We start from the raw sequence: 19,866 nt of genomic DNA on the forward strand, positions 1-19,866 counted from the left end.
GTTAAGAATATCGTTCTTGCTTGATTATTAGATGCTTCTTACTTTTTGTATACATAAAATTAGATTGGGACCCTTTCTTATATGGATAGATTTTGAAGGACTGGATGGGAAAAGAATGATAAATGTTCGAACGAGAAGTTTTTTTCCTAACCTCTGGTTAATGTTTCTTAATTACTTTTTCTCCTTAAATTAAAGAGCAGAGCCGGTAGTTTCCCTGAGTGCTCCGTGATTTCTATATCTCAGCAGCTTTTGAACACATCCGAACTGTACTCGAATTTAGTGGGAAAGAACCACATTTTAACGATGAAAAATAAATAAACAGTGTAAAATTGAATATCCGTGAACTGTTACTCTCACAACAAATTAGCATTTCATTTTTCTTGCCGTATTTCCATACTATTCAAACAATCAACAGTCGCATCCTTAACGAATGCAGCACTTTTTCTGGATACCGCTTAGAAAAAAAAACTTTCGATTCTCGATAGACATATTTCTATATATGGAAGTATCTATGGAAGTACCTAGAACCACGTAGGATGCGCTGAATCCTAAATTTTATCATTATTTGGTGACTTAATCCTTATAAATTTGTCAATCCTAGAAAATTCAAAAAAAAACTCGATTTTTCCAGTTTATTTTCCACAAGAACGAATCAGAACGGCACTCTCTCGGTCTTAAAATTGCTAACATTGATTGAAGCACAGAAAACTCGTATAGTAAGGAAGATGCAGCTTTATTAACCTATTTGTTATTTACATTTATTAGTATTAGTATATTTTAGTACATTTATTATTTATTTATCATTAAATTACTATTATCACTTATTTACTGTTTAACATTGTTTGTTATTTACCACATAAGTTATTTGTGTTATTTATCAAAACAAGAATGTACGAGATATTTTCTTTTCTGTTTTATGGCACACCTGCAGGTGTTTGAATAAATAAATAAATAAATATTCTTCCATTTTCTCTGAGTTGGCAGACAGCAAATTAAGAAGAAGTTTTAATTTCTCTTCAACCAGTACTTTCTATACTTTTAAGGCCTTTTTTAATTATAACTAAAAATTAAGGACCCATATTATGAATTTTTCGAAATTATTTTATATATACATATTTGTTTTTATATATTTATTTTATATAATTTATAAGTTTTTTTAAATTAATATCTAAATATCTAATAATCTAATTATCTATCTATTAATTAATATCATAAATATAGGATAAAAAATTTCTTTCTTATGAAACTTTCTTCGAAATAGATCTTTTCTTTCCAGAAAAAAAATAAACTTTAAAAATAAACTGATATATACGAATGATGGTGAATTTAATTGCTTAAACATAGTTCACTAGTTCAGGTCACGTGAAAAACGTTTCACGAAACTCACTCATTCATCGTCGTTGATGAGGAATTTCTCAAGTTTTTCCCCGTAGGATCATCAAAATCACGGCCACTCCGGCAGATCACAATTAGATCCAGAAACGCGATGAAAAGAACATCTCTCTAACATGCGATTACTTTTTTCTCCTCATCATATCAAATCCATTAAACCGTGGTGGAGGTGGTGGAAAATGCACGACGATATGATCATCACCTGCGATTAATGATTCTATGGCATTCGAATGCACGGCCACCGGTGGGGGTGCACGTGGTGTCACACATCGTAACCTCAATTCGGAGTTTTTATTTAAAATTTGCATAAACTGAGAACGATTCGGCGTTCGTAGTGAGATCTTGTTGTAATCGTTGAACGATTGTGTGTATGTGGTCAGTTCAAACAGTCCGTTTATAACTTCTATAGAATTTTCCATCTTTTTTTTTCGCTCCAAATAAACGATTTATTTGAAAGGAAATTATTTATTTTCCTCATTCCTACTTTCTGTTGGATTTCTATGGGAACGTCGTGCACACATCGTAGGTGCGAGAGGAAATTAGTACATTGATATTCCGCTTGGATGATTTTGAATAGGAACGAAAAAGTTGGGAAGGGGTTTTTCTAGCGACGACGTCCACGTAATCCCCAGGACCTGCTTTAAATCCATGCGTTATTGTGTTCGAATGTATGTATAGTTAAGAATTCTGTAGTAGTTATCGTTGATTTACGGTCATCACCTCTCCTTATTACCGTATCCCACGGATCCCTACCTCTTTCGTTTCCCATTTTCCCCACTCTCTTTTCCAATTTTACTCGTATTTCAGGAACTATGAACAATTTTTAAAAGATGAATTCAAAATAATAATAATAATAATAATAATAATAAGATGCTTCCAATTCTCACAATTCTAATCGCAGTCCTATTTTCCTGGACAAACACTGAGGTGCGTACATAATTTCGTAGAGTTTCTGTAGAGAATTTTCTAGAATTTTCTAGCCTATTCTCTCTTTCTCTCTTGAGTCACTCTGCCATTGAATTTCAATCCATTCCATTCCAGAAGATCCGCAAGAAAATCAACGAGGAAGTGATTCAACTCACACCAAATAACCTGAATCAGGCTAAATTCCTCAAATTTCAACGTATCCCCTTAAGACGATTACCGACACGACAAGAACGTCGAAAATCAACAGGTATGTAGCTTATATTTTGTGGATTTTCGGATAATTATAAGAGGACATAGAAATTACGAAAATAATCCCGGAAAATTACAATAAGAATTAGCAAAAATATGGAAATTATGTATGTCAAGAAGATAAATGAAATTCCATCAATTAATGGAAATAAGTTGGATTAGTTTTAGGATTTAAGAGTGAGTAATATTTTTAAAACCAGGGTTTCTTCTGTGAACTTTTCTCCCATTCATCCTCCACAAGTTTGCCAATCTAGAAATTAATGCGAACACTCCATAATTTGTAGCTCCGTCCAAAAATTTTCGTCAAATTCAATACAGTATTCACGAAGGATACTGTAGTAGTCGTAGAAATTATAATGTGATCATTGTAATCTAGAAACCTCAGGCAATAATATCTATGTACAATAATAATATAATGTACGACAATAATATAATATAATAGTCTTTCCATAAATTTAATTTAAGAATTTTATCTGTCATGTTTTTTACGTAATTCATCCATCGTCTTTTACTTTAAGGATGGATCCAGAAAAAAGTAGGAGATAAATTTACCCTATACTTGAATTCTACTGTAATTTCATTCTTACCACACATGTTTCTAAAACAACTGTACGCTAAGAACTTCAATTCAGACTTTTTCCAGAACATATTCTAGTAAAACCTCTTTCCATGGTTTTATTATCCTTTATTTTTTTTTGTTTCACAGGACATTTTTTTCGAATCGTGTTTAACTAGAACGCAATTATATTTTACTACCTTACTTTCTCTTAACCTTTCCGGTTTTTTTCCCATAATTTCCAATCGAATCCGTTTTCGTTTCTTGATTCTCTTCTAAAAGCTTATGTATAATATGTTAAATATAAAAATGGCAGGTGAAAAAAATCAATTTTTTTTCAAAATTCACATCACGCCCGCATCATCATCTCCTCATTACGCTAACCATCCTGTAAGTAATACACCATGCTTAGTTCCGTTATTTTCTAAAATTAACGTTAGCAAGGCTTGTTCAATCGAAAATATATCCTCGTTTATTTTTTTCCAAACCTCTTCCATTTTTCCGGTCAGATTTTCACAGTCATTCTTCTAACAACTACAATTGTTGACGAAAATTGTTGTGACGAAAATAAAGGAGCAGTCGAATTCCCGTTTAAAAAAAATTCCAGTTAAAAAATTCCAGCTAAAAAATCGCATCATTCAAGGAACTGCCCAATGTTTTGCGGAAAAAAATGCAAAGTGGAATTTTTATTATACGTTTGTGCTCTCTATGTAAGGTAATTTTACTGACCAGCCTTAGTTTAGGTCTAGGTTGCGGCACCAAATATTAGAGGTACCCTTAAGTAATCAAGTATCCCCATGAAAACAAAATAAGACTAATTTACCTAGATTTATTTCATCCTTAGCCGTTTATGTAATCTCCGTCGTTGTCCAGGACCTTTTGCCATTTTCCTGGTAGAGTTTCAATTCTCTTGAACTCATAAAATTTCGCGTGCTTTGAAGAAAAATATGATTCTGGCTCGCACTTCATATTTTTGAATTTTTGATATTTTTAGTTTGATATTTTTTGAGATTTTTGAGTTTTTCCTCCTCTCAGGAAATGTTCCATCGATCGGAATGAATAAAAATCAGATTGCGTGCTATGTCTGGAGAAAATGAGGGATGAGGTAAAATCTCCAAGTTTAGTTGCCGTATTAAACCTCTGGATTAATCTTACTGCGCTCGATCTGGCATTATCCTGCCGTAATAGATTCGGGACCCATGTATACCCTACCTGTAAACCTTCCCAATTTTTTGAAGATGTCGTTGGCAGGTGGCCAAGTCCCCTGAAACGTTCTCGCTATTTCCTGAATACTTCGGTATGGGATCAGTTTCCATTCCAGTGATTTTATGTAAACGGTCATTATCAGGCTCAACAGGGCGTACACTTCAATTTCTATCAGACAAGTGAAAAATTACTGCTGAGAAATTTTTTTAAACTAGCATTGGGACCTACTGACTTCGGAAACGTTTCCATACACATCAGAAATTTTCTTCTGTCGAAACCATCGCATTAACATCCGATCAAAAATTAAACAGCATGAAATGATATAAATTTTCTTCAATTGGTTGATTTTCAGCTATTTTACAACGGTGTGTGAAAAAACGTTTAAAGTTAGTTAAAAAATTAAGGAGTTAATTGAAGTTAAATTAATTAGAGTTTAATTAATAAAGTTTGAGTTTAATTTAATTGCAAACGTCAAGGTCACAAGTTGTGGATATTCCCATATATAATACGTCTTTATGGATTTACGTTCTGAACGTTTTAGACTGAAGCAAATGATCCATAGAAAATTCCACTATTCCACACTACAATAATTATTGATTACTTATGATTATTTAATTGATTACCGCGAATAGTTCGAAAATTCCACAGATTTAGTGCGTTTAGGAGCGCCAATACTCATTTGTGGTGAGGGGACGATGGGTATTGTGGTGGACTATCCATTTAATGGCCGAATCTATGCCAGTCATCGAGAAAAAGATCATGAATGTACGCAATATGTCACAATGGTCAGTCAGTCATATTTCTTCGGTTTGTCAGTCATTGACTTTTTCGACTACGAATAAATTACGGTCATATTCCAGAAATATTCGTTCAAATCCATTTTTTGTCGATTTTACGGTGACAAATCTAGAAAGGATTAAATAACGTCAGGATTTTATCTTTTCCTATCAAACCATTTAATCATTATTTATTACATTACTACTATGTGTTATTATTATTTCATTATTATTATTTTATTATTATTATTATTATTATTATTATTATTAAGATCAATAATTACTGTAGATATACGGGGAATTTGCATAAAGCAGTAGACAAGGAACAATTTCGCAGACCGTTTTCTCTAGAGGAGGACTCTATGGGAAAACTGTAGATTCTTTTCTGGACTACGATCCGTTAGCATCATTCGGATAATGATTTTTTCAAAATAAATCCTGCAACGTAGATCTCACAGAAAATTTCATTACTTTTTGATTTTTTTTTTGAAAGTAAAAGTTTGTTTAGAACAAACTGATGGAAATTGACATCATCTTTTAATTTCATTTTAAAATTAACACTAAATTTTTTTTTATTGTGGATGTAAGAATGATTTTTCCTCACATTGGGATCTTCTGAGCTGCTTATCCATTAACGTTTATTCAGGGAATACAAGTGCAGTTCTGCGAATTAAAGATATTTCTTAACTTACTCACATGAATGATGGTCAGAATTTTTTTTTTGAAATAAATTTTCGAAGAGTAAAGCGGTAATTAGGACCGATGTAGCGGAGTCGGTAAAAAGTTCCGCTGCAGCATGATTGACCGGAGGTTCGATTTCGCTCTGCTGCCAAACAATCATTCCATCCCCCAGAGTCGATAAAGTTACACATTAATATAATAATTGGTGCAGCCAATTTTAACGCAGCAGTGCTACAGTTTTAGGAGTTTTGTTAATGTAAAATATGGTAAATTAGTAAACTGCCTTATGCAACTTATAAAAACTAAAAAGCAGCTCTAACAGAGATGCTATATGTCACGGCGCAAGTGTAGCGCAGTGGGTAAGAGGTTACGCTGTTAGCCCGCAATCGATCTAAGGTTCGAAATTGTGCTCGTGCCAACCAAAATTGTAATCCCTTCGGGGTTGATAATTGGGTACCAGGATTTCTGGGAGGATAAAACCACAGACTTGGCACATCGGGTAGCCTCCGAAAATCATTGCATAGGCTAGTTACGCGTTCCCAAAACTCCAAACGATTCTGAATTGAAGTGAACACGCTGGTGCGTCCCAAGCGGATTGATTAACGCCAGACACTTTACCGCATTTTTTTCCTTTAAAGCAGTAATTACACAGCTTATTTTGGTGGAAGTTAATTCCACTGCATAATGAGCCTAATTCACTTGTTTTTCTAGACTTTTGATCTAAATGATCCATAATTATAGCGTAATTATATCTCAAGGGCTTGGGAAAAAAAAAATCTTAATTTGATTTCTCTTCGAATAAACTAGGGTCACGTACATTCGATCATTTTTTTTATTATTATCTATAATTTTTTTATTATTATCTACTATTTTTTATCTAAAGCGATGAGTATAAAAGTGAAAAATGAATTTAAAATTAAAGTTAAAATTAAATTAAATTAAAATTTTATCGTTTTGTATTTCTAAAATGTACTTTTATATTTCTAGAGATATTTTTTCGTAATTAGCATTGAAAATAAAATACTTTAAGAAATAAAAATATGAGGGAAAAATAAATAAATAGAGAGGAAAAAGTTTAGAAATCAATAGAAATTAAAACTCCAATAAGAAAAACCCTTTTGTTGTTGTTTTTTTTTCTTTTTTTTTGCTTTTTCTTCCCATAATTATCCGTATAAAATATAAAATTTAGAATACACTTCCGAAGTTTATCACACCTCTATATGGGAAATGTGGAGTTTGGAGCAAAAAGGTGATTTTTTTTTTGTTACCGGCCAATTATCGAAAAAAAAAGATTATGCACACATACGTACACTCGAAGAAAGAAATTTCCAGAGTCTACATCCTGCAACAACAGATTTTCATCTAAGAGTTGTCGTATCGTTCAGTTATGAACATCTGACGGAGGAGGATAAAATTTACGATCTAACCTGTTCGTATACATCAAAAAATATTTCTGTTGGAGCATATTATGATACAATGTACGTTTTTTTTCACGTTCTTTTTCGTTTGTTTCGAATACTATTCTTTACCCGGGAATTTTCCCGGTTCCCGTTTTTATTTTTATTTTCGTTTCTGGATTTAAATAAAATGCGGTCAAATCGAGGTGGGCCTTGCAATCAATTCCATTTCCCTGCTATCCACCAATATTACTTGTCGTAAAAACTCGAACATCTGCTCATTTCCTCCAGCTAATTCTGTTTTGTTTTGTTTTTTTCTCGTTTCGCTTCGGGCGTAAGCAATCAACATGAAAGGATTTCAATTCGGATTTCCACCTGCAAAATATGACGTAAACATGCGTGCGGGGAAAAGAAAATTAAAAGAAAAAAGCAAAAATTGAAACAAAAACAAAAATCGTACGTAAAACAACCATCAGTTGTTTCGTAAACGATTTTCTCGTGAATTTCTTTTTTTTTTAGAAATTTCGTCGCTCAACCGGTGCTAAACACATCACGTACGCCCGTATGTCATTATTCACTTCGTAAAAACACTTTGGATGGTCCAAGGATTCAATCGGCAACAATTGGAGAAATGGTATAGTTTTAAGTACGCTTAAGTCTTATAGATCCGAGAAAATACTTAGGATTTTGTGGAAAAGGATCCGTGGAAAAGTGTAAGATTCTCCGTAGGTCTAAAATTACCACGAAATGTTAGGATGAACTGAAATACAACAATCAAATTGTATGATCAAATGAGCTTCACGTAAAAATTTCCTTCATTTCCTAATTTTTTTCTTAAACATTATGCTAACAAAAATTCTTATCCTTTCATATAACTTGCTCAGAAAAGGCCTTCACCAATTAAATCTTCTGATAAATAAATAAATCTTCTGCAATCTCAGATATTAATCCCTAGCTACAGGTTAAGCTAGGAAATTTCCAACTTTTCAAGTAATAACTTTTCAGTCGATCCAGAATTTATTCTCAGTTCAGAACAATGCAAAAAAAAAAGATTTATTACAAAACAATTTCAGAAAAAAAAAGAAAGAAAGTAGGGAATAAGAGATAAACAAGAAAAGTTAATTTTCATTAATAAATTTTCTTGTTTATCTCTCATTTAACAAATTTCATTTCATTTATTGAGGACGGAAAATCCTTCTGAAAACCTAAAGAGGGACTACCAGGCTATTTTCCCTTCTATTCTCACAATGTCCCATAATTTTTTTTCCAAACGATCATGAAATCTACAAAAAAAAACACAAAACTAGGAATAAAGTTGGGGTTTTTTCTCCTTAGGGAATCTTTTTTTCTTCGGAAAATTCCACCAGCAATTTCTATCGTTTTGCATTTTTTTCGTCTCATTACTTACCGTTAATTTTTCCGTAAAATCGTTCCAAATTTGAAAATTTTTCAAGAAAATCCCGAACCTCATTCAGAGAAACGAATAGCAAATTTTCGATGCCGGCGGGCATGGAAAAAGTTCTCGTTGAAGTGCCGTGCCGCGCTTCCACCACAAATTACAAAAGTGCACCTTTTAAGCGTTTTTTTTCTCGAGTTTTCACTAAACACGAGCTCGTCACATTCGGCGACAGACAACATATTTTTTATTTTATTTTAGATCTTAGTTAGTTTTAGGTTTTAGGTTTTAGGATATTTTCAGGTGTATCATCGATGGTCCTGTCCATCATCGGAATTCGCTTTCAAGGTATATCGATGCTATGTACACAATGGATTCAAACAATCCTATCTAATTATCAACGATAACGGGTACGTTTCACGGTGGACGTCAGTTTTTTGGCCGAAATTTTCCAGAAAACCGAAGAGTCAACTTATTTACTAATCTAATTATTCATATACGCCAATAGCAAACCGAAAAAAGTGAAGAGAAACACACTTTGTCCGAGTTGGAACAAAAACAGCAAAAAATTTTGAAGAAAATCCGCATCCAATTTTTTTCTCGGTAGAACCTGGTGCAGTCCTTTTCGCGGCAGGAAACACACTAAAACATGCTTTTTCCTACTATAAAAAAGTGAGGGATCGTTTTATGACATCCATGTTTCCCTAATCCAGAAAGAAGTGATAATAAGTGGTACAGTAAGTAAAAATACAGTAGTACAGTAAGTAAAAATTATTGGTGGACCGAATTTTAGCGTCGCAGCCATACAGTTTTAACAATTTCGCCAATGTAAAATACATTTAATTATGTATACGGGTTTATTCAATTTATAAACGCTAGAAAGCAGCTCTATGTAGCAGAGATGCTACATATATGTCACAGTGCAGGTGTAGCACAGTTGGTAAGTGGTTACTCCGGGACTGCACAATCGATGGATGGTTCGAAACCGCCCTAGTACCAACCAAGCGTTTCATCCTTCCGAAATCAATAAAGTGATATCAGGCTTGTCATGGAGGATAAAAACACTGAGTTTGATACATCGGCTAACCCTCGCAAGCCAGTATGGGCCAGTATGGGCCAGAAATGGGTTCGTAAAACCTCAGAGCGATATTTAATTGAAGTGAAGATGGTGGCGGATCCCAAGCGGATTGATAAACGCTAGATACTTTATCCTTTATCCTTTAACATATGTCAACAGTTTTTGTAGGACTTCTGTGAGTTTCTCAGAAGTCTTCGTGGAATTATTTCTTTCCCAGGTCTTCTTAGAATGTTATTAACAGCGCCGATCTATCGATAACGCAGATTCCACGCGTAGTTGATATTCATTCAGGATTCAGAGAACATTCTAAGACTCAGCCGATCTTAGCATTATAAAAAAAGAAAACTCGATTGTTCGAACCATGAATATTTCGAATATTCGACAATTCATGCGTCTTAATTCATACTCGCAATTTTTAAATATTCCATCGAATAATAATCCTTGCGTCTATGTTATTTCGTGAAAATTTGATTGCAAATTTGAACGAATTTGATGTCAGCTGCCGCCATTCCTTACTATTTTTATATTTAATAACTATATAATTTTAGAATTAGCCTTGAATTATAATTATAGGATATTTAGTTTCGATTGTATTTTTGCACGTGCTCGGATATTCGAGTATTCGATTATTCGTACCGGAGAATTTTTTCGAATGTTTTCATTCAGGGTTGTTCAGAGCATATGTACTTCTATCCATATATGATTTCTTCAAAGTTAAATCATTCTGTTTTCTGTAGCAATGCGAAATTTTACTAACAAAAAAAAGGAATCCTTAAAAGTAAGAAAAAATATTTAAAGGTCTACAGAGGAATAAAAATTTGATTTTGGAACACTTTATGATCCCTCAAAATTATAAATTATAAAATATAAAATTATAATATAGCAGAGCAAAATTCTGGCGGCATAGTAGATCATGATATCGACTCAATGGGTATCTGCATGGGGTGGGTGATCTAAATGATCAACCCCTATCAATATGGGAATCGATCAGCAAAAGTTTCCTCTTGTCTACTTTATAGCACTTTTTTTTGCTTTTCTTGGCGTAAATTCTTTTAATCTGTTTGTTTTCTAACATACGTATCTTCCGCAGTTATTATCATTTAAAAAATTTCAATTAAATTCTCACTAGCGCCTCTCATCCCTAGAAATGATAGTGATATTTGCAGATTTTGTAATTTTTTTCACCAAACTCATTCATGCAGCGGAGAATTGCGCGAGAAAGTGCGTGTGATTACCACACATATTTTCGCAAATTACCTTTCCGTGTGGATGGAAATTTCACATTTTGCAAAAAGTGCACGTTTTCCGGACTTAATGATATTTTCGTGATGTCATATGACGTTAGTTTATTTACTGTATAAATGACCTATTTGTACTATACGTTAATGAGTTACGATGCCAAGTTTAGGTTGTCAGAGAAGACCTTAAGAACGTTTAGGTTGTCAGAGAAGACCTTAAGAACGTTTAGGTTGTCAGAGAAGACCTTAAGAACGTTTAGGTTGTCAGAGAAGACCTTAAATTTGTCACCTGTTTTAGGTGTTCGCTCGATGAGTCGATCCTGCCACATCCAACTTACGATATGGTTAACGGTGTCGTTTACACACCGTCAAAAGCATTCAGGCAGAGTTTTTTTTTCTTTTCATATTCGGCTGAACATTGCTCTTCATACATACATGCATACATACATACATACATACACAAATGAATGCATAATTAAATGGAAATTTTGCTGATTTTCTCTTTCGACAACGATGTCTCGGCGATGTAATAAAATATTCCATGGATAGGAAAATTACTATTGAAGAGATGAAAATTTTGCGATTCGAAGAAAATTTTCACTTTCATTTTCATCTTACAGAATGATAGTTCACCCTGTTTGCTACCATAATGAACTCGTTGAGAGATATGATAGCGATAGATCCTACCCCATGTGAAAAAAAAACCTTTTAAAGCGAAATATTGGAAATAACAGGAGAAAAAAATAAGAAAAAATCGTTTTTCTTTTGAGCTTTTCTCGTGATATTTATATTTTCTATTATCTCCTGATATCTGTATTTCTCCTATTATATATTATATATTATATATTATATTATATTATATTACATTCCTTCCTATTATTCTTTTCTGTTATATTTCTCGTGATAAAGCAAAATTTTCCGGGAATAAATTTTTAGAAAGTGCACGGTAACAAAATCCAGAAGAAATTCCGAGAAGTTTTTTCGTTTTTTTTTCCAAAATTTCAAGAAGCCGTCGGGGACTTCCTAGAAGTAGGAAAGATCATAACTTTTACTCTCTCTGACCCAAAACATAAAAGCTTGCCATCATATCCATTGCCAAAAAAAACTGTTATAAAATGATGGGGGGTGAGTGTGGCGCAGTCGGTTAGAGGTCCGTTATAGTCACACGGTCGATGGTTCGAAACCGCCCTAGTGGCGACCAAGCCCTTCATCCTCCGGGTTCGATAAATTGGTACCAGACCTGTCTGGGAGGATAAAAACACTGACTTGATCATCGGCTGGCCCCCGCGAGTCATTGTATAGGCCAACACGCGTTCCAAAACCTCAACGATTACGAATTTCAGTAAAACGCGTTGGCGCATCCCAAGTGGATTGATACGCCAGTGACTTTATCCTTTATCCTCCTTAAATGGTGGTAATAAAATTGGTTCCGAAAGATTATAAAATTCTGAATGCTCAGAAGAAAAAGAGAACAACAAAATTGGTACACGAAAGAAGCCATTGTGTAGGGTAATGACATTGGGGAAATGAAAAAAAAAACTAAATTTATAGAAAAAAAACTAAACTAAAAAACTCAAAGAAAACGACGACTATTCAGCTTAAAGAATACAGCAAAAAAATACAAATAAAAATTGAATAATGGCAAAACCTGTGCGGATTATTTTTTTTGAAATAGTGAGCTAGAACGTCGGAATCCCCGGAATTAACACACGTCTCTGTTCACTTCGATCCCTACATGACACCTCAGGAACAGTTTTCATAGATGTCCTCTGCACGGTAAAAACTGATGGATTGCTATTTTCTTGGGATGCACTTTTTTAAATGGCTATGTTAAAATAGTGGCAATATCCGACTTTTAGACCAAAACAACAGAATTCGTTCTTGGAAATGCTGCTCGCATGAAAATTTATTCATGCATCTAAGCCTGTTCACTTCACAAAATATTTGGATATTCATAGCATGAAAGTACAATTTATGAGCATGAGCAGAATTGGTAAGAATTGTGGCACACGTCATCCGGTCATAAGACATAATTCAATTTTTAAATTCCTCTGGAACTTTCAAAAAAGTGTGGAAATTTTTCAAGTATTTTGAGCACCATTACTCAAAAGACTTGAATGAGCAGTCAGTTCCTGTTGTTTCTTGTGGTGAGATTCCAGAAAATTTTCCAGCATGACACACGGACAACTATTCAGAATTTTTCTTTCTTACGTTGCCTAAGCTACCTGCATCTCAGAAGAATCAATGTACATTCTCCAACACCATTTTTGGAAAACGTTCGTTGTCGGTAACCCGAATCCTGAAATACTTCCAATTGGGGTGCTGGGAACGTTTAGTGCACATTTCCTTACGACGTTCTCTTTTTTTTTTTCGTCTGGTCTTTTTTTTTGGGTGCCCTAATAGGCGCCATCGAAGTGCTATTAGTGGAGACCGCGCGGAACACGTGCCAACTATAGTAAATCCTACGGCGTGGGAAATTTGCTGCCCCTTTTCCGTACATTTCTTTTTTTGGAAACGTTCTCCCGATTATTTCGGAACTTTGGTTTTATTGATCGGATGTGATTTTTTTTGTTAATTAGGCTGAAAAGTGCGCAAGGATGAGTGAGTGAGGTGAAATATTCGTCACGAAGCGATTATATCCTGCTATGTGGCTGCCACCACCACAACCATTTACATTTACATCACCAGTGCGACAAGTCTTCAAGATTCAAGATTTTCCTTAAAGGCATCACTCCACGAATCTGAGGTGGTACGGATTTCAGGTGGAGTATTCGTATATGGGATAGTTGATTATGGAGAGTTGGTGATCTCGTCCATTTCTTCCTAATTGCGGTAAAAAACGGCCCGGAAGATACGGCTTCGGCAGTTCTGGCGCACTATTTTCTATAAGGAGTTCGACTGGAGCGCACCAGCCTTGTGCACGCGCCGGATCTTCTGGGCCGTTTTTTTACGGCAATTAGGAAGAAGTAGACGGAATCGCCCCTCTCTCCTTGATGTACTATCTCGTATACAAATACTCCACCTGAAATCCGTACCACCTCAGATTTGTGAGGTGATGCCTTTAATCCACCTTATCGCGGCAGTTGTCGTAGACCGAGCTCAAACGAATCTCGTCTACTGGTCGTCTGACCCCCGACACGACTGAAAACAGAGAGGATCTAGTGAGGTTTGAGCTGGACTACGCTACTCCTGCTCTGACTAACGCGGTTCCTTCTTGCGCTCCTTGAGTCTGGCGCTGAGCTGTACCTCAACGTCTCCTTCCTTCGGTGTCGCTGGCGGATCCCCGGGGCAGATATTGTGCGTCACACCAAGTTGCAACGTTTATCCTTATGATATCATTGGCGTATACTATGGCTATGTATATTATGAATACATAGAAATACGTAACTAACAAACATACACAAATGGCTAATAACATCATAAATACATCGAAATGTTTAAGATGGAAAAAGCACTACTCATGAACGATGGCTAATTAAGCCCCAAGTTCGAGCTTCTTTGAATCTTGGCATCATAGAGTTGAATTGTGGTTTACCTCGTTTGAGCCTAACCAAGATTGTCATTAATCCCTACACTGGCTAACGTTTCGGCGTCATCGCCTTCTTCAGTGCCTGGAAAACCAAGGACACTTGTGATCTATCCCCTCATACGCTTCGTCACCGCCGTAAGATATGACTTAGCAAAGAGATCGCTCAAAGACAACGTCAGAAAAGCAGACCACCATAGCGCTCACCTTGATAGCCGAAAGGCTGGGATGTTAGCGGACCACTGGCGGTTGTTTGAGTTGCGCCGCTAATAGTAACTAATAACGATGTCCCTTTCATATCACACCCCGCTGGTGAAAAAGCGCACAGGTCTTGAGACAGCCCCAACTCGTTGGACACAGCGATGTATTCTTCTTTACGATGCATGGTTGGACTTTTGGCTGTAATGTAGAACACTTCCAATGTCTTCCGCCCCGGAACGATACGTCGGATGGCTGATTGACAAGAGGACGGAGGCAATGCGTCAACGTGAGTCTATAAATGGCTTGAATCCACGCATACTTGCGTGGTCTATTTGGCAGTCGGAACTCAGTCATCTCACTATTGATCAACGGATCGTCCACTTCGATTGAATGTGAATGATGGAGAAATCTCAGCACGTGCCTGGGTACTGGGCACGACACGGCTCTTTATATACCAGCGAAGGGAAACACGACAAAAAGGTTCGCGCGGCAGGACCCTATTGTCACAAAGACTAAGCTCGTGCGAAGACACCACAACAATCACGTGCTCATGTCGATCGATCGATGGTATAGGACGATGGACAGCGTTGCCGCTGCGCACATGACAATCGTAATGGAACAAAAGTTTTTGGCACGGACTATAACTTCGATATATGTACGTCTGGAAGTCCGTAGTTCCTTGCGAAGGTGAAAAATGTCCGAATGATTTTCTAAAAGAGCAATATTTTTTGTTTTTTCTTTCTCGTGAGAAATAGTCCAAGAAAAGTTATGCGGTTTTCAGCTCTGTAGTCCTTTCCTTTCCCTTTTCTTGTTTCTTTCACAGGAGTTTTTTCTTTGACGAAATTTATCTCTTAAATATTTTGATTCATCTTCAGATTCACTAAGTCACGACGAGTTCACTTCAATTGCATGCTCTCCGTATGCCATAAAAACGATGCCGACTGTGTTAAAGACATAGTACGTGCCTATTTCACTCGCTTACTTTCTCAAACTCGTCAATTCGATGCAAATTTCAGCCGCCTCGATGCCCACGATCGTTACGAAAACGAGAGTTGCCGGGAGATTTTTCGGTTGAGGAACGATTGAAAAATGTGCATGCGCTGATGGAGGTGAAGAACATCACCAGCGATGAGCAATACGAGGAGGAGGAATTTGTTGGTGATGAAAAGACGACCACCCCAGAAGCCAGCACCAACACGCGTCCATTATTCATCGAGGATGGTGAGTGTGGGGAAGCGTTCTTCGCGGAAAGGATTCTCATTATCTTTGAGAAAATTATTGTGCACTTCAATTTTTTTTTTAATTTTGAGGTTAAGGTTTTATTTTATGGGTTTCAAACATTATAAACAGCGCCAGAAATGTTCAACCGATTGGCCGGACGAGTAACTCACCCAATTTCTGTCCTCATATGGACTCTCCTACTATTTTTTTCTCCACTTATCGAACGTGTCTCGCGGGCCAAACTAAAGTATCTGCGTTCTCGTTAATTTTTTTTTGCGTAGAAATATTTCCCAAATAATTTTCCTGAGGAACGAACGAAGTTCGTGGATCTCATAGGATATGACTGTGTTCGAACCAAATAAATGAATATTAGAATGTTTGTGAAATTTCCTTCTACTGTTTAAATGCTGCTACTTCTCTGCATTAATTTCTCAAAATTTTTCACATGTACAAAAAATTAGATTTCATGTAAATTTTCGGTGTTTTCACGTGGTTTCTTAAAATTCCCAAGCAAATTTCCACGTGAAATTCAATTTCCTTCCAATCTACCCACAGTGCGGCTACATAACGTTTTGCCAAATGTAAAGCAACGGGAAAGTACTGCGATCTCTAAAATCCGATTAAGGAATTTGAAAAAAAATTCGAATTCGAAAAAAAGCAAGTTTCTACCATACTAGTCCGCTTGGGGTACGCCGACGGGTTTTTACTGCAGTTCGGAATCGCAGAGGTTTTATGAACTCGTGTCCACCTGAACTCGGATTTGTGAGGCCCACATAGTTTTTAGTTTTTTTTCGTCTCCTTGTAAACACGTCTGGAGCCAGTTTATTGACCAAGGAGGGATGAAAGGCTTGGTTGACCCTACGGCGGTTTCGAACCATCGATCTTGTAATTACATCCGGAACTTTTGCTGAAGACTTTACATCCATTCCTTCAAAAACAAGAAAAAAAGGAGAAAAATTAATTCAAAATTAGGAATGGGGATAGAAAAGGATTCCTTCACAAATTAATGATAACCAGCGCCTCACTCTCTTCCTCCCTCTTTCTCTTTTGGAACTCTTCTTGAATCCTTTTATTTACATACACAGATGTTATCCCAATCAATTTTTTCATTATTTCATTCGCTATTTTATTTCATTATTTTTCATTCACTGATTCAAGCAAACATTCAATCATTGATTATTTTTCTTTAAAAAAAATCTGCAGTTTTGCATTTCTTAAAAATCTAATTTATAATTTTTGAAAGAACATTCAAGCCCTTCAAGCTTAGCGCGCAAATTATCCAAATATTTTTACCCGAAACATTTGTGTTTTGAAAAGCTTTCCTGAGAAAAATTGCTTACGCTTGTACGGAACAGAAATAAATTTTTGAAGGGAAGAATTTCACGAGTTCAGGTTTGGTTTTTCATTCTAATAATTTCATTATTTTCATTCATTTTTTCTGTATAAATTAAACTACCGTATTTTTAGGACCATATGCTTTGCCGCATTCATGTATGCCGTCGAATTATTTGCATTGGATCTACGCTTTGCTCATTACGAATATACTTTCCATACTGGTCGCTGTGGTGGCGTGTAGTACATTGCTGCGAAGACGTTTCTCATTTGATGTTGTCGCTCTTCGACACAAATATCATTTTAACATGTGATCATTCCGATGACATTCATCCATTTTCGTTTTTTTTCCCACTCTCTCTATTCTCATCGTTTTGTCTGTCTGTCTGTTTGTTTGGTTCTTCTTTTCAAATCATTTCTCTCATCTCTTATTTTCGTTATTTTCCATGTCCATATGCATTTTTCACGTTCATTCGAAGAATTTGTCCAGAAAAAAGGAACGACGACGCTGTCTTACCGCTATCGTCGACATCGTTTGCGCTTTTCAATTAAGCTGCCTCGGGAGAAAAATGCTGATTAGTCGACATTTTTCTTGGAAGCGCTGTGCCTTCTGGATGAAGCACCCCAACTAGGAAAAAAATAATAACGGCCACTCGGCGATTTAAGGGTTTCCTTTCCTTGTTTTGTTTCGCTCTCTCTCTCTCTCTTTCTCTCGCTCTAAACTAATTATATGTATACCACGGGATTTCCGCTGAACTCATCTGCGTTCTTTCATTTTTCTCTTCTCCATCCCCTTTCTCTTCTTTTTCTCTTTCTTGTTGTTCTTTCCTATGTTCTCTGATAATAATAATGAGCATACCAGTAATAATAAACTTTTTTCTTTAGTGCAAGTGTAGCGTTCTTCTGATTATTCGAATATTCGAAAATTACCTAGATGTTTTCTGCTATGCTATTTACATATATGAGCGAAATATTCACATTCACGACAGAGCATTCATAGTTCCGCAGTTTCACGCGCAGTTTCTCACAATTACAGTATCCTAGGGAGTGTGATCGTAAGGAAACTACAGTACGTACTAAAATGTAATAATTACAGGGTTGTATTTTGGAAAAAATATCATGTAATAATGTAATATTAAAAATATTATTATGTAGAGCAAAAAACTTATAAACTGAATTATTGTCACTTTAATAATTAATCTAGATTGTTTAAGGACGAAAAGAAATTGCATTAATTTTATTAATAAATTCGTTTCATTAACTTCATTAAAGTAATTAATGAGGGACGAAAAGGAACCGCATCAATTTTATTAATAAATTCATTTAATTAATTTCATTAATGTAATTAATATGGGATCGATTAGTAAACCATGTAATTAATATTAATATAAATACACGTTCAAGAAGTTTCTGCCATAATTAGGTTCACTTCTTCCTGTGTACTGTATTTTTGGGTTTTGTAGTTGTATTTTTAGTCTTTTTCCCCTTAGTTTTCACCTATATTTATGTTTATATTTATATATCTATTTGCATTTATTTTATTTATATTTTATTCTTTATATTTATATTTTTTATACCTATGTTTGTTTTGTGGAACAAGTTGAACAGGCTTCATATAGGTCCTAACTGGAACTCGAGCAAAGCTCCATTCCATTTTCATCGCATTCCATTTAAATCCCTCCGGGCGAAATTCTGTCGATCGTGTAACAAAACCACCATGATAACACCAAAAATACGGTCACCGGTGCACTTATCGACGCAACGGCGCAAGCAAAACGCCCGGCCGGCCACTGCGACGCGTTCGTTACTGCTTATTGTGTCGGTTTTTGCATAATTCATGCAAAAATTCCTTCACGGTTGAATGCGTTCGAATGAAACTATGCTTCCCGTCGATGATAGCCATAACAGGAAACATTTACCGATTCAGCAGCATTCGTGGTTGTGACAGTAGTCGACTCATGAATGAGTGACAATCCGATGACAAAGAATCCTTAGAAACTGCAGGCAGCACATAATAATTCCATGTGCCATATTTTTTTTTTTTGGAATTCCAGCGATCCTCAAATCTATTCCCATTGAAGATTGATCGTACTTTATCGAAATGAGGTCGGAGTGGGACCCATCACAGAAGGAAATTCCGAATAACACCGCTTTTGCACTATTTGTTCCTAGAAATCCCATTTAAACTCATTCATTTTGAGGTTCGTTCATTAAATCTGAGCTCGACGAACAGTATTCTTTTGGGATTTTAGTACATAGATAAATCCGTGTGGAGCAGAAAAATCCCTGAAATTGGTCGCAGAAGTAATCTTCCCCTTTCTTCGTCTACTGCCGAAATACTGGGAGTTTACTTTATAGAGTAAAATTCTGTCGTAAAACTCTGTGCCACTGTTAAATTGGGGAAAATAAGCAGATCCTTTCTGAATGTCTCCTTCCGAAGTTTCTTCAATTTGTTTTTTTTCCACTAATTTATTTCAGCCAATCACAGTACGGCAGGGGCGTGGCCAGAGAGTGTGCGCTATTGGTTGGATTACTTGCATGTCTGAAGGTTGTGGAAGGTGAGCCGTTATCAACATTTAGGTATGTATGCATGTTTACGGCCAAAAATGTTGTTCCCCTCCATCACCCACGAGGGAATAAATAGACGCATAACACATAAAATAGGAATTTATGAGTGGCACTGGCGGAAA

General features: G+C 35.8%; 1 protein-coding gene across 2 annotated transcripts in view; it reads left to right on the forward strand.

The window, feature by feature from the left end:
- Window positions 1–1,603: 1,603 nt before the first annotated feature.
- RB195_016054 (uncharacterized protein) overlaps window positions 1,604–19,866 on the forward strand; it is a gene marked incomplete at both ends in the record, with an annotated part of 28,172 nt that continues 9,909 nt past the window's right edge. Inside the window, 8 exons of one of the 2 annotated variants that reach the window (XM_064207036.1) lie at window positions 1,604–1,636; window positions 2,434–2,566; window positions 4,994–5,115; window positions 8,884–8,990; window positions 11,195–11,278; window positions 15,499–15,580; window positions 15,640–15,844; window positions 17,312–17,490. In XM_064207036.1, coding sequence (XP_064062917.1) covers window positions 1,604–1,636; window positions 2,434–2,566; window positions 4,994–5,115; window positions 8,884–8,990; window positions 11,195–11,278; window positions 15,499–15,580; window positions 15,640–15,844; window positions 17,312–17,490 — 945 coding nt within the window. Of the gene's footprint in view, window positions 1,637–2,433; window positions 2,567–4,993; window positions 5,116–8,883; window positions 8,991–10,993; window positions 10,999–11,194; window positions 11,279–15,498; window positions 15,581–15,639; window positions 15,845–17,311; window positions 17,491–19,654; window positions 19,735–19,866 lie in introns of those variants that run through there. The other variant, XM_064207037.1, reaches the window with a different exon arrangement.

The sequence above is a fragment of the Necator americanus genome, chromosome V (assembly GCF_031761385.1).
Source record: "Necator americanus strain Aroian chromosome V, whole genome shotgun sequence".
Taxonomy (NCBI): Eukaryota; Metazoa; Nematoda; class Chromadorea; order Rhabditida; family Ancylostomatidae; genus Necator; species Necator americanus.